Raw genomic sequence first — 15,536 nt, 5'->3', positions numbered from 1 at the left:
GTGCAAAGTTGTTCAATATAAAATTGTAGAACAAACTGCGCATTTAGCTCCCTCTGCTGTGTGATAAGGGTTCTGTTGTAGTGGCACTGTTAAGGATAATGAAGCATTCACAACTTATAACAACCACCAGCACAATCCATACCAGACAGTAAAACCAGGGCCCCACTAAAATCAAGATACAAGTTTTGCCACTTCCTTCAGCCAGAGCAGAGTGGGAGCAGGTCCATAATATGAGTATGTGATATGGCCAACCTCAAGTGTTTAAAATTTCAGTCAGGCTCCAAAACATCATGAGATTTTAAAAACAGATAGATACACTGGGGGGCTTTCTAGTTGGCTTCTGAGCCATGAACATGCATTCGTGTCACATTTTCATGCTTTTCTCAACTACCATAAGTGCTATAAACTTGCCTGAAAGCGGAAAGTCTCACGCAATCACACTCCCACAGGAACTAGATGTGACAGATTCAACTGTATTGAATTAACTTAAAGGATGTTAGGAGTTAACGGTAGTCACGTGTAAAGGTGTGTGTGTGTTTTGTGGGGTTGTGCAACATCTCTGGTGGGGAGACATAGCTACTGTGAAAGTGGGAGAGGAAGCAGCGCAGCCCCCACAGCCCTGCTCGTCCATTTCTTTTTGTTGACATCACAGAAAGGAGACTTGTAGGGAGGGATTGGAAGGAGAATAATGAGTTAAATGGTGCAGCTGTTCACAGAGACTCCCCCAGCCCGCACCCCCGCTGCACCCCCCTCCTCCAGCCCGCACCCCCACCGCACCCCCGCTCCTCCAGCCCGCACCCCCACCGCACCCCCGCTACACCCCCCTCCTCCAGCCCGCACCCCCACCGCACCCCCCTCCTCCAGCCCGCACCCCCGCTGCACCCCCTCCCCCAGCCCGCACCCCCACCGCACCCCCTCCTCCAGCCCGCACCCCCGCTGCACCCCCTCCTCCAGCCCGCACCCCCACCGCACCCCCGCTCCTCCAGCCCGCACCCCCGCTGCACCCCCTCCTCCAGCCCGCACCCCCACCGCACCCCCGCTCCTCCAGCCCGCACCCCCGCTGCACCCCCCTCCTCCAGCCCGCACCCCCGCTGCACCCCCTCCTCCAGCCCGCACCCCCCTCCTCCAGCCCGCACCCCCGCTGCACCCCCTCCTCCAGCCCGCACCCCCGCCGCACCCCCCTCCTCCAGCCCGCACCCCCGCTGCACCCCCTCCTCCAGCCCGCACCCCCCTCCCCCAGCCCGCACCCCCACCGCACCCCCCTCCCCCAGCCCGCACCCCCACCGCACCCCCTCCTCCAGCCCGCACCCCCACCGCACCCCCCTCCCCCAGCCCGCACCCCCGCTCCCCCCACGCGGCCCCCGCAGGGCTGGTCCCGGGGCGGCCCGTTCCGCGCCCGGCCCCTGAGCTCCGGCAGCCGCAGCGGGGGAAGGTTTCTGGCGTCGGACCCATGGAAGCGGCGGCGGCGCCCGGACAGCGGCGGCCTCGGGCCGGGGTGAGCGGGCGGCGGCCCCAGAGCTGCGGGGTGGGTGGGAGGGAGGGACGGGAGGGACCCCCCCCGGCCCCCCCCCCCGCCCCGGGGCCTTCTCCCGCCCCCCTCCAGCGCCCCGCCCCCCAACCCTCCCCCCCCGCCTGAGGCCTCTCCCGCAGCGCCCTGCCCCCCAACACTGCGAGACACTGCCCCCCAGAGCCCTGCCCCCCGTGACCTGGGACCCTGACCCCTCCTTTCCCGAGCCCTGCCCTTGAGCGCCTCGGACCCTGCCCCCCACATCCCAGTGCCTGCAGTCCTGAGTCCAGGTCTCTGCCTGCTCCCGCCCCTTGGGCCCGGCCTCCACACACCCCACCAGCCCCGTGATCCCGGACTGTCACCCCCTGCTCCCTCCAATCCTGTGACTCCAGGCACTGTCACCTGCCCCCCCATTACCTGCCCCCGATCTCTACCAGTCCTCTGGAGACCCCTAGATTTCCCCCCCAAGCCTATCCTTCCGTGTCCCGATTCCTGTACCTGCTTCCCAGTGACCCTCACACCAAACCCTGCTCCCTCCAAACCCAAGACTCCCTCCAAATCTCTGCTCCCAAAGCTCCACTCAACCCTGCCCCCACACCACATCCTCAGAATCTGAAACCTTGCCCCCCCCCCCCCCACGCCGCCAACTGCTTCTCCTGCCAGCTCCAGGATTACCCCAAACCTGGTTCCCTTCAGCCACCAGCCTCTGTCTGCTCCCTGGGACACAAAATCCTATCTCCTACTAGCCCTCAGATTCCCCCAAACTTACCCTCACCACTCGCTCTCAGCTCTCGCTGAATCCTTCCCCCCACAGACGTGGGACACCTCCAAAATCTGTCCCTCTCCGTCCCTGATCCCCTGCTGCTTCAGGATTCCTGAATCTTGTCCCCCTGCCCCAGGATACTGCCAAAACCTGCCCTCCCTGGGTTCCCTCAAATCCTGATTCCTCTGCTCTGGGAATGCTCCCCAACCCTGTCCCCTTCAGCCATCCTCCCTCCCAAATCTGCCTGAATCCTGTTTTCCCTCAGCCATTCCTGGTATCCCGGCTCTAGGACTTCTTGACTCCTACCCCACACCTCATTCCCAGAACCCCTGAAGGTTTGCCCTTCCTGGTGTTCCAAGCCTGTCCTCCCAAAGCTCTAGCTCCCTTTCTAGCTAGCCACCTTCCTCCTTGCTCACACATTTATCTCCCTCAGAAAATTGCAGGTCCTTTCCTGCTTATCCCATTTCTGGGATCCTTTAAATACATAGCCCAGAACATCACAAATCTTTACCCCACCAGCACCACCTGTTATCCAATTCCTGTTCTCAGCCTGAGCCCTAGTGCACCTCTCTTGTCTACACATGGAGTTATTCAGGAATATCTTGTCTGGAATACCTGTTCCTAAGTAACTTCATGTGTGGACACTTTTATTCCAGAACTGGAGCATCTTGTTTCGATTTAGCTAAATCTCTGTTTGACCAGTGATTCTATGACCCATGCTGATTTTGGGGTGTCGCTGGTTGTTTCCTTTGGAAGGAGAGATTGCTGATGGAGTCAGGTGTAGCTTTACTGCAGTCCTGTGTATTTACAAGAATGTGTACGACATCCTGTTTCCCTGAACACAGGAGGCCTCAAACAGCAGGAGACAGTTTCTTTGCCCACAGCTCCAAGTCTCTTATCAGCCATTACTCATCCCAAAAGCCCATTACAAGTGCTTTTTTTTTTCTTGATTACCCTTACTGCCTTCTCTGGATGCTTCTGTGATGTTTCTGCTTTTCTCCTTCTCCTCCTCCTCCTCTTTCTCTAGCTTTATCCAGGAGTACTTCTTAAACCACAACAAACATAGCCCAGTTTGGATTCAAGGTAAACTGGTACAGGGCACTCTTGGTCCAGAATAAGTGCGTCCACATTAAGGATGTTAAAAAGCAGGTAACTGACTAATTGTGTAGTCAATACAATTTTTATCGACTACATGATCAGTCAATAAGGGGAAGACTTGTACTGGGTCCAGAAGCTACCCCCACTGCGACTTTGCAGTTTAAATTCAGTAGGATCCAGGCTGCAGCAGGCGGGTAGGTTCAGACCTGGTGCGAGCCGGGTCCCAGACTGCTGCACTTCTGCCTCCCCTGCTCCCTCTCCCCTGCACCACAGAGACAGTGCTGGGGGGAACTGGCTTTTAAGCCAGCTCCCCGCATCACTGGCTCCTGCTTCCCACCCCTTGCTACCTCTGATACAGAGGCAGCAAGGGGCGGGGGGGCAGCAAGTAGTCAAGTAGGCTTATCGGGTAGTTGACTAGTTGCTTACATCCCTAGTCCACAAATGGAGCTATTTAGGAATATCATTGCATTTTAAATTCACACCCTTTAATCCAAATTCATTTTAAAATATAGGCAAACCCTTAATCTTGGCCTCCAGCTACCCCTCTTATCCCAGTTCTAACTCCCTGCATCCTCTCATACACCAGTCTTGGGCACTTTACAGTTTTAAGCATGTAAAAGTCCTAATGCGTTGCCAGTGCTACAGTGTGACAAGGCCTCAAATCTGTAGGATTGGCCAGGGCATGTGTTTCTCTTCCAGTGCTCTGGGATATTCACTCTACAGAGCTTTTCCCCCTTTGCAGTGAATCCCTCTTGGTAACGCAGAGAAAGGATCATCATGCCGACTGTGGTGGTGATGGACGTGTCGCTCTCCATGACCCGGCCTATTTCCGTGGAGGGCTCTGAAGAGTATCAGCGGAAACACCTGGCTATCCATGGACTGACCATGTTGTTTGAGCACATGGCCACCAATTACAAACTTGAGTTTACAGCCTTGGTGGTCTTCTCATCACTTTGGGAGTTGATGGTTCCCTTTACAAGAGATTACAACACACTTCAGGTACGTTGTCTTATAAAGAACATACGGGGGTCAGCAAGTCACTATTCCTCAAAACATTCAGTGTTTCATGGCAGTAGGGAAACCTTTGCCTTCTGATTCTAGGATCTCATATCACTTTTTGCACTGATAATTAAGCCTCATAACAACCTTATAAAGTGGGTGTATCCCTATTTTGCAAATGGGGAAACCAAGGCAGGAAAAGTCGTGTTTTGTAATCAGACAAGTCAGTGATAGCGCCGCCTGTAAATTCGCTTGAGCATCCAAAAATGTGCTGGGTAGTTTACAAAAACAAGTAATGAGACTCTTCCTGTCTTGAAGAGTTTTCAGGCCGACTTCAGATGTCACACAACAACGTAGAGCTAAGGAAGGCAAAGGTAGGGATGAAAATAAGTTGTTTAATGGGTACCAGTAATGAGTTCGGGGTGGGGGACTCAGGGGCTACGTCTAGACTGCATCCCTCCATCGACAGAGGGATTCAAATCAAGCACGTCGAAATTGCTAATGAAGCCGGGATTTAAATACAGGCAGTCCCCGGGTTACGTACAAGATAGGGACTGTAGGTTTGTTCTTAAGTTGAATTTGTATGTAAGTCGGAACTGGTACATATTGTAGGGGAAATTCGAGCCAAACATTTCTCCAGAGCTCAGTTTTATTCTCCCACACCTCACTTCCCTCAGTCCTTTATTCTCAAGCTGAGGTGTCTGCTGAGAAAAGCCCCTCCGCATCTCCCTGCTCTGCTGGGGGGGGGCGCTAGCTTCATGTCTCCCTGGTCTGCTGGGGGGAAGCAGCTAATGCAGGGTTGCCTCACCCCGTTTGTAAGTAGGGATCCGATGTAAGTCGGATCCATGTAACCTGGGGACTGCCTGTATCCCGTGCCTCATTAGCATAAACATGGCCGCTGCTTTTTTCCGAAACGGAGTTTTTTAGAAAAAAACCGCAGTCTAGATGCGGATCTGTCGAAAATAAAGCCTTTTTCAACAGATCCTGTAAATCTTGAGGAATACAGGATCTGTTGAAAAAGGCTTTATTTTTGACAGATCCACATCTAGACTGCCGTTTTTTTCTAAAAAACTCCATTTTGAAAAAAAGCAGCGGCCATGTTTATGCTAATGAGGCACGGGATATTTAAATCCTGGCTTCATTAGCAATTTTGATGTGCCTAATCTACATCTCTCTGTCGACAGAGAGGTGTCGTCTAGACACACCCAGGGAGGCATGTTTACACTCTTATGGTTTTGTGACTTTCCTGTTTTGTGAGAGTGTTTTGACCTGTTCTCCAGAGGTGACACAGCAGAAGGGAGCTCCAGGAAAGGTTTTGAATCAAATGAACCAGTTTAGAGGTGGTGGTTTGTTCTTGGGGTAACATGAAAATAGGATGACAGTAGGAAAAGAGAGTAAGGATGCTTCAGGCCTGGCATGACTGGCAGAGTGGATGGATGTGGGGAGAACATGAGAAGGAAATAAGAGCTGAGAAAGAGGTTGGGGTTAAATGGTGTGTGATGTTGAAAGCCTTTGAGCCTATTGGGAGTTGCATCAATGTATCTGAAGGGGAATTTGTAACTTTGAAAAGTATAGAACCTTTTCAGTGACTGGACAAGACACTCCAAGTTTCATGTTGCTTCATTATGTTACATGTGCTTTTTTGGCACCTATTGGGAATCTGGGATTGTGCCTTCCCACATCTGAAGACTCTCTCCCCCTCCCCCAGCCTAAGGGGAGGACCTACCAGACCCAGATCTCAAGTAAAGGGGCCAGCTAATGATAAACAGGGACCGGAGTGAGAGTCAGAGTCATAAGCAGGGAGCTGGGGTGGAAGGATGTTACAAGCATTGAGGAGAACAAATTCTTTTTGCTTTTTTCATTTTACTGTATGAATTCTACTACATTCTCATTGCTGCTATTCATTTTTTGAGGGGTGGCCTTAGGGAAATCTAGCCCAGTCAAATGTCCAACCCAGTTGCTTGTACTTCTATGTGTGTTTAGGAGCATCACACATTTTATGTGATGTGGGCAGGCTCTCTGTGGCTCAGTTTCCACATCTATAAAATGGGTATAAAATGACTGACCCACTTTACAGGCATGTTGTGAGGCTACATTATTTAAAGTGATACCAACAAATACACTTTCAAGGCATCAGCCATGTTCCGTTGACTGGGTCTATTTGTGGAATAAAATACTACTTCATGTCAGTGAAGGAGCTTTTAATGGTTGTAAAGCATTTAGAGATCTTTGGATGGACAGCACTATCAAAAGGCAATTGATTATTAATTCACACGTATTACGGGAGCTGCAAGATCAGAACAATGAGAGTAGATATTTTGTTTTATTTGAGGGAACAGCATAGTTTCAGGTTGTGAGTGTTCTGTTCTTGGAGACCTGCAAGGAATTTTTTAAAAAACAGATTTGGGCCCTTTGTGGACCAGAATTCCTTCCCTCTCAGCTTTTGCTTGCTGTTTGCGAAGTCAGAATTTCACTTGTTCCCCAGACAATATGTAGTATTTCAGGCTCTAATATAAAGAAAAACAGAAAAATACTTAACAGATCAAACCTCTTGTTTTTCTGGCCTGCTTTCTACATCCTAAAAAAGGGCATACACCTAATATTTTAAAAATTCTGCAGCTCATCCCAAAGAATATACTGCTTCCCTAATAAAGGCACAATGAGAAGGGAAGGAAGGAATTTATGAATTGCTTCCTGTTTTTGAATAAACTTCAGGTAACAATTGTCCCTGATAACAATTGTCCACCCAGGCAGGATAATATGTATTTTTTTCTTTCCAGGAAGCCCTCAGTAACATGGATGATTATGACAAAACATGCTTAGAATCGGCACTGCTTGGAGTTTGTAATGTAGTGCAGCAAGAATGGGGTGCCGCTATTCCCTGCCAGGTAAGGACTGTTCTCAGAATCCAGCTTGCAAATGCTTATCGGATAGTCGACAGGCTAGTTGACTAGTCGCTTCCCCCCCTTGCGGCCTCTATCGGAAAGAGGCAGTGGGGGTGGAGGTGAGGTACTTCAAAGCGGCAGCACCACGTGGAGCCTGGGGCCAAATCCCGTGCTTCACGCGATGCTGCCGCTTTGAAAGGCCGCGAGCAGCCCGCGGCCAGGTGGGGTGTCCCCAGGCTGCATGTGGTGTTTCAAAGCGGCAGCACCGTGTGGAGCCCGGGATCAGCTGGGGACTTCCCCACTGACCCCAGGCTCTGTGTGGAGCTGCCGCTTTGAAACACGGCGTGGAGCCTGACATTGGGTTCCCCAGGGTGTTTCAAAGTGGCAGTGCCGCATGGAACCTGAGGTCAGCGGGGGCGTCCCCAGCTGACCCTGGGCTCCCCGTGGCGCCCTAGTCAATTACTCGCAATTTAACATCCCTACTTTGATCCTCAAGCCCTTCTGGGCCACTGTGCTTGCATCTACCATGCTCAGCTAGAAGCACTCAACTTCCACTGGGCCATTACAGCTTTGTGCCTGGTTTCCCACTCATGCAGTGTTCCGTCTTGGACAAAAGCCTGTATCGGGGCCTCATTTTTCCAAGCTGCTCATAGCTAGTTCTTAGTTGGTCACAATTTGCATTCATTGATTTTCCAGCTTCGTGAACTGTAACACAGCCATCATAAAAACCCCTTGAAAAGAACAGACATCAGAGCCAAACAGAAAGATGTGAAACTCTAGTATATATCAGATCTGCAGTAGGGTGAGCTCTTCCACCATAAGCCATTGTGCGGGCATATCAGGTTCCTGAAGGACGAAAGGCCCCGGGAAATGTGCAAAGTCTTGTAACAGGCAGGTTATTTCCAAGTGTGAGAGCAAACGCAAGCACGAATGACAGTATGAAAGTGACAGGTGTGCTGGGGAAAAGGGAGGAATGTTCTCTCTCATATGAAAACCTGGGTTCTAAATCTAAACGGAAGGAATAAATGCTTAATTTCAGCTGGGTTTAGTAGTCTTCTCTTGTGCATGGCAACATCCCATAGCTGCCATGTTCTACCCGAGCAATGGCTGCATGTGAATGGAAGGCAAACAAATCCAATTATTTAATTTCACCTTAGAGTGAATTTTTTATAAATAACTTTTGGGATCCGTATCACATTACTGCCTTAGTGTTGCTGCTGAAAAGCCAGAAAGGGCCGAGAGAAGCTGTAGGAGTTACAAAAAGGACTGGGGGACTGGTGTAGCTGATGGATATTTTCTTTTTTTATGGCCTGTGTTGACTTCAGTAGGCACTGGGTTGGCCCTTAGCTTCTGAAGTGTGGTAATAATAACTTGCACACTTCTAATCTCTTTCATCTGAGCTTTTTGAGTCACCCAGCAGCTAGATATGCTTGTGACACTGTACTTCCTGCACTGAAAGGGTGTGTGGCTTTTTAAAACTCAAAACACATCCTTTTTTTTGTTACTCTGTGTTCATTAGTAGTAGGGCATGATGATAGCTTATAAAAATAAATCCTGCCCATTATTTTTGTCATTAAATTTCTTGTGGATAAGGGAGAAGCAATGGATGTGGTATACCTAGACTTCAGTAAATTTTAATAGCTATGTTTATTCCATACAGCCGTTGTGTTCAACACACTAGCCGCTAGCCATGTGTGGCTATTTGGCCTGTTAAGTGTGACTAGTTCGCTTCAGAACTGGTTGGACACTACAGATGTAGAGCATTGAATTTGTAACGGTTAATTGCTTAAATATATCATTTACATACAAAGCTTACAAGAGTATTCCTTATGTAACTAATTCATTGTGAGTAAGGACTGCTCATGTGAGGAAGGATTTTTAGGACCTATTCCTCCCAAGGGAACTACTAACAGAAGTAAAGCTACAGGTGTACCTATTTGCAGGATTGGGGCACGTGAAGAAATGTGTTTAGATGAAAATGCTAATGTATCCTTTTGTGTGTGTTTGCTCTAGGTTGTTCTAGTAACTGATGGCTGTTTAGGTATTGGCAGAGGCTCTCTGCGGCACTCCTTAGCAACTTGCAACCAACGAAATGACAGCAGTCGATTTCCACTGCCTTTCCCTTTCCCATCCAAGTTATACATCATGTGCATGGCTAATCTAGAAGAGGTGACTTCTTTGAAAACATTCTTGCTGTTTTGTGATACTGATTGATTATTTTTCTTATAGAATCACATATTCTCAAGATCTATTCTAACAATCTGGTGATAAAGTGTTTGGTTTTAGTGATAAGTGTGTCACGTTCACCTGCAGAACATGTAAGTTAATTGTACAAAGTTCACATCCTTGAGAGCTAAATTAACCTAAGCCCCAGTATAGCACTACAAGGCCAATAGAAGACTCATATCATGAACCTAGCTACCATCTTTTGAAGCAGTAGATTAACTACAGTGACAGCATCTGTCCTGTAGACATAGCCTAAGCAACTCAAAGACTCTCCTATGCTCTTGAAGACTGAGAATCTGTGAATTTATTCATCTTAACAAAGAAATAGTAAAGCGGTGATTGATCATTGTTTATAAAAACTTGAGAGGGAAACAAATATTTGATGATAGGCTGTTAAATCTAGCAGACAAAGGTATGACATGATCCAAATGCTGGAAGTTAAGGCTAGACAAATTCCATTTTAATAGCATAATTATTAAATTATGGTGGAACAATTTACCAAGGATAGTGGTGAATTCTCCATCACGGATCATTTTTAAATCAAGATTTGATGTCTTTCTAAAAGTGCTGCTCTAGTAATTATTTTGGGGAAGTCCTATAGCCTGCAGTCCACAGGTCAGACTAGATGATCCCTTTTGTCTTTTGAATCTATGACTATAAGAGCTAGAAGCTAGGTCTGACTTGATAAAACAATGTATTACTAATCCCAGCACAGGGACAACCTTCTGAGCCAATAGTAAGGAATAAACCTCTTGTAGGGAAGAAACTTTGGCTTCCTTAAAAATTAGAAAGATTAGATTGTCCTGATTTTTTTTCTTTATTATCATAAAGCTCTTCTCCCTTAAAAAAACATGACAGCCTTGCCGCAGTAGTGCTTTGGTGTAGACACAATCTGTGTGTTGGGTGGACTTCTCTCATCAGTGTAGGTAATCCCCTTCTCTTGAAAGACAGGAAATAACTTGGCCTTATACTGTCTCCTTAGGCACTAAGTTGATTTGTTGATGCTCATGGAGTGTGGATTTTTCACACCCCAGACCAAGTAGTTAAACCAGCTTAATTTTCTTGTGACAATCAGGCCTCAGACTTGTACTCTCATTTACATTTGTTTCCTTAAAATCAGTCTAGTGCGTCTTCTGTTCTTATCCTGAATTTTTTAAGGTATAATTTTTTAATATATATTTTTTTTTTGTGCAGCTCCAAAGCTCAGATTCTTTAGATTGTCTGGAACGACTTATAGATTTAAATAATGGGGAAGGACAGATTTTTACCATCGATGGACCCCTTTGCTTGAAGAATGTACAGTCCATGTTTGGGTAAGTATTTTTTTTTTTAATTGACATGACTGTGAAATTAACGTTTCAAGAAAACAAAGAAACATAATGCGAGAAATTTGATTTGTTTTGAATCATAGGTTTCTTTATCTTTCCTACTCCAATATGTTGACTACTATTGATTGATCTTTGACCTTCATTGATTAAGAACTTGTTTTATTCACTCTCTAATTAAAAACAGTATCATCAGTATCTACAGATATTTTCCTTTTGTCAGTGATTAGACAATTTGAAATATTGAGTAGGTCGTAGGCTTTACAGGAACTGCTATTAATTTGTCATAAATGTCTTAATGTATCATATGTGCAGTGTTGTTGTAGCCATGCTGGATTCAGGATATTAGACAAGGTGGGGAGGGCAATATCTGTTATTGAGTATTACCTCACCTACCTTGTCTCTGTAATCAGTCATAGCATTTCATAATTTGACAATGCTAGAACTACTGAGTTAACTCTAGTTTTTTTAAAATAACCTGTTTTGGGAGCTCGGTATAATGCACTTAAATACACGTACATAACTTATTTTCAACTGATTTGTATTACTTTCTCCCTAATAATAAATGATCATGTTCTAGAAAACTAATAGACCTGGCTTATACACCATTCCATGCGGTTCTCAAATGTGGCCACTTAACATCTGATGTGCAAGTATTTCCCAGACCAGAACCTTTCATTATAGATGAGGAAATAGATCCCATCCCCAAAGCTATTAATACAGGTAACCAGTGTTTGTTTATTTTTTAACCGTGAGTCATGTTAACTTTTCTATTGACATTCCTTGCCCCGCACAGTGACTGTTCTCCCTCCCCCCCTGCTTCTCTCTGACCCAAAGAGACTGGAAGTCAGTCTCCAGTAACATTTCAGTGGCCAGCAACATCTGGGAGCCTCACCCTGTTTTGGCCTCTGTACAGACATGTGTGAGCTGTTTTCCACAGGCTCTCTTGCAATCCTTCTGCAGAGGGGCTGGTTGGGACTAGGGCAGTAGCACATAATCCAGCTGAGATTCGGGCTGTCCACATACAGCCTGATGAAATCCAGGCACCACTCCAACTGGAAGACCAGTTGGGCCAATGAAACAGCCCAAAGCTGGATGGGTGCAGCCACAGATGCGCCCCTGGACTGAGAGTTCTGGCTGTGTGTCTTAGAGGTAGGCTGCCTGCTAAGGCCTCTCCACACTGGGACTGTCCCAGGTGGGGATTTGTGCCACATGAGCAATGCAGAGGCGTGGATGAGGGCAGATAGTCTGCCCCTTTGTTCCTAAAGATGACTGTCTTATGGGCAAAGTGTGGGGCTCCAGTGAACAAAAGCATGGTGTATAGCAGCATGTTTCTCAGATACATCAGGTTCTGTCTGTTGTAGCTGCTTTTCAGCTGCCCATCTTAACATTGCTCATTATTATATAGTAAATATTTGTATTACAGTGGCACCTATATTTGCGAAGTGCTATAGATATATAGACTCCATGCTTCAAAAAGCTTACCGTCTACGGAAGAATGTTCCTATTTTGATGTTAAATTTAACATGAATATATTCTCGGCTATTTCCAGGGCTGACATGAGACTGTTTGTTTCTTTGCAGATCTAGAAATTGTTGGTTTTATAGATATAGCTGATATTTCTAGCCCTCCCGTATTATCCAGACACTTGGTACTGCCCATTGCACTCAACAAAGGTGAGCTGTTTTTGTTTATAATCGTGCATTATTGCGCTGTTTGGAATTGATGAGGTTTTGCAAGAATGCTGGTGGTAGATTAGAGCCAGATGATACAAAGTTCTCTTAAAGGACAAGACCCGTGCCATTAGAACACATTTTGATGATCCCATTAAAATTAAAGTTTTAAACACAAGTTCTTTATCTTTTAAAAAAAAAAAATTCTTATAAGTGCATCTGTACCTGAAACAGCATAGTTAATAAACGAGACCGTGTCTCTTCCGTGACTTCATAAATAGAACTGTCTGAACTTAGAGTTAGAATAATTTCAGACCAAGAATAAAGCAGCATGTTTAATGCAGGGGTGGGGAACATAAGGCCCAGGGGCTGGACGCAGCCTCTGGTTTGCCTCGATCTGGCCCCCGGGGCTCTGGGTTCCCTCCAGCCCTGGCAAGACAGTGCTGGTGCTCCAACCCCATCACCATCTCCCTGGGAGCTGGAGCACACAAAATCTACTAGTCTGGCGCCCCCTCCCATCACCACCACCACCACATAGCTCTGGTGTGTGAGGGGAATGTGAGGAGTGTCTCTCTTTTTCTTAGTCAGGGGCCATGTCAGTGAGGGTGGATTTGTTTCTCACTTTTGTGTGCCCCCCCCCCCAGCTGATGTTTCTGTCAGCAGCCCCTGGCCCAAGAAAAGGTTCCCCTCCCCTAGTTTAATGCATCTTTTATCTGCCTGTAATGGTTGTAGTTTTGTAGAACAGTCTTCAGAACAGAGCTTGTCTGCAGTGTAGTTGAATCGCTATTGGTCCTAGGCTACTAGAGAGATGAGATAGGAGAGGTAATGTTTTATTGGGCCAGTTTCTCTTGGGGAGAGAGACAAGCTTTCGTGCCACATGCAAGTTTGTCTCTCACCAACGCAAGTTTGTCCAACAAGATATAACCTCACCCACCTTGTCTCCCTACAGAGCTCAGTATTTGTGCTTTGATTTCTCCTTTGTTGCTCAGGAACACTAGCTACTGCTCACCTCTGTTAACATTTGTATGTGGATGGCTGGTTAAGTAGTAAGGAAGGTTAGGTAAATCTCAAGCTTTTGCATTGTCTGTCTATGCTGTGTGCTTGTGGTGCCGTTCAAAAGAGCCTCTACTGCCCTTTCAGTGTAGTTCCTAGATATGCTTCCTAGGTGGAGCAGAGGCAATACCATGAGGTTTCTGTTGGGGACAGCTGAAAGGACCAAACGTGCAGTTAGTGGGTTATAGCTCTATGTATTCACACTCCTTTGTGCCTCACCCTTTCTCCCTGTGGGAACCTCATGCTGACGACTAAAGCAGAGCCGTTTTTCAGCTCCTAAAATTCAGTAAGTTGCTCGTGACAGAAAAGAATCCTCCGAAGGGAGGGGTTAAGGGTTCCCTTAACAAGGGTCACTTGCAGCCAGCCCAGTGTGGGAATCGTGTATTTTACTCTGGTTTTCCCAAAGGTGAGGGGTCACTTGAACTGGGGTGAGAACAACTCTTCAAGGCAGCTGTGGGAGTAGGGCAGAGACAGGGGTTTTCAGACTGGGGGTCGTGACTCCTCATGTGGTCACAAGGTGGTTACATGAGGGTCATGAGCTGTCAGCTCCGTGGGGCCGACAGCCCCAAGCTTCCATTCAATTAAATTAACCCCTCACCATTTTTAATGTTTTGGAGGCTCACGCACAGAGGCTTGCTGTGTAAAGGAATAACCAATACAAAACCTGGAAAAATCCCACACTAGCAAAATATGCCAGGCGGTGCCTCTTTAACCACATCACCTGCATGCCCCGGCATCTTGCTTGATCTGTTGGCACCACTGTGCCAGAGGCTTAATGCAAAAGATCAGGCTTGTCAGACAGGAGGCTGACGCCGTCCAGAACCACAGCATTCTGGTTCCTTACGTTTTCTAAGTGCCTAGGGGGCCATGGCGCCTTCCTAAAGAGAGGAGAAGGGGCTGTGTGCGGAAGTTTGCTCTGTCGAACTGCCCTGTCGGGTGGTTTGCTTTGGTGGTTGTTTTGGGGTGACTTGCCTGGCAGACTATAAGATGAGCATGACAGAAAACAAAGCGGTGCTAGTGAGTGTGACTCCCTCTTATTTTTGTTGTTTTTTTGCACAGAAGGTGACGAGGTGGGTCCGGGGATCACTGACGACACTGAGGATGAGAATTCAGCTAATCAGATTGCTGGGAAAATACCCAACTTCTGTGTGCTACTGCATGGGAGCCTAAAAGTGGAAGGCATGGTGGCCATTGTTCAGTTCGGGTATGGAAGCGCATTTCCCTTCACAGCATCCTTTTGGGTGGTGTTTTAGGCCCAGTCCTTTAGGAAACACTGCACACCACACTGCAAGCCCCAGGGGGCTTGATAAGAATGTATGTCTTACTGTGATTCTGCATTGGAGTGGTATAAATAATGTGCCAATAATGAAACCCAGGGCTCCCCAGTAGCAAGGGTGGGAGGTGAATTTTAGGTGTGAGGAACGGGCAGTTTTCAACCTTAGCAGTCTGCTCTTTTCTTTAGGCCTGAATGGCATGGGATGCTGTATTCCCAAGCCGATAGTAAGAAGAAATCAAACCTCATGATGTCTCTTTTTGAACCTGGTCCTGAGCCCCTGCCTTGGCTCGGGAAAATGGCACAGCTTGGGCCTATTTCAGGTAGTAACCAAACGGATTTTAAAGTTTCTCGTGCATTTGATGTTTTCTGGGTTAATACCTTTGCTGCGTCTTATTCTTGAAAAGCTTTATTTTCTTTCAGATGCTAAAGAAAATCCTTATGGTGAAGACGACAATAAGAGCCCTTTCCCTTTACAACCCAAAAACAAGCGTAGTTATGCACAGAATGTCACTGTGTGGATCAAACCAAGCGGCCTTCAGGTAACTCAGTGTTGAGTCTTGGTGTTCTGGCACAGGTCAGCGTCAGGGCCTTGAAAGGGAGGCTCTTACTTGGCCAGTAGAATGGTCTCTGTACGTGTCACTTCCATCAAGTGTAATTCTTTCATTCGTATTAGTTTCCTGTTTGAAGTGTCATGATTAACATACTCTGGCACATATAGTTTATTTAACGAA

The 15,536-nt window shown here is 47.2% G+C and overlaps 1 protein-coding gene across 1 annotated transcript in view; it reads left to right on the top strand.

Moving 5' to 3' along the window:
- The first annotated feature begins 1,338 nt into the window (after positions 1-1,338).
- Positions 1,339-15,536, top strand: part of INTS14 (integrator complex subunit 14) — a 17,222-nt gene continuing 3,024 nt past the window's right edge. Inside the window, exons 1-10 of the mRNA XM_075896889.2 lie at positions 1,339-1,495; positions 4,111-4,367; positions 7,148-7,255; positions 9,266-9,421; positions 10,673-10,791; positions 11,384-11,526; positions 12,387-12,479; positions 14,589-14,733; positions 14,992-15,125; positions 15,226-15,344. Coding sequence (XP_075753004.1) covers positions 4,146-4,367; positions 7,148-7,255; positions 9,266-9,421; positions 10,673-10,791; positions 11,384-11,526; positions 12,387-12,479; positions 14,589-14,733; positions 14,992-15,125; positions 15,226-15,344 — 1,239 coding nt within the window. The 5' untranslated portion in view covers positions 1,339-1,495; positions 4,111-4,145. The remainder of the gene's footprint in view (positions 1,496-4,110; positions 4,368-7,147; positions 7,256-9,265; positions 9,422-10,672; positions 10,792-11,383; positions 11,527-12,386; positions 12,480-14,588; positions 14,734-14,991; positions 15,126-15,225; positions 15,345-15,536) is intronic.

Source organism: Pelodiscus sinensis, chromosome 14 (assembly GCF_052426305.1).
Source record: "Pelodiscus sinensis isolate ZL-2025 chromosome 14, ASM5242630v1, whole genome shotgun sequence".
NCBI classification, from domain to species: Eukaryota; Metazoa; Chordata; order Testudines; family Trionychidae; genus Pelodiscus; species Pelodiscus sinensis.
The sequence above is the reverse complement of the archived record's forward strand: the minus strand, read 5'-3'. Positions and strand labels throughout refer to the sequence as shown.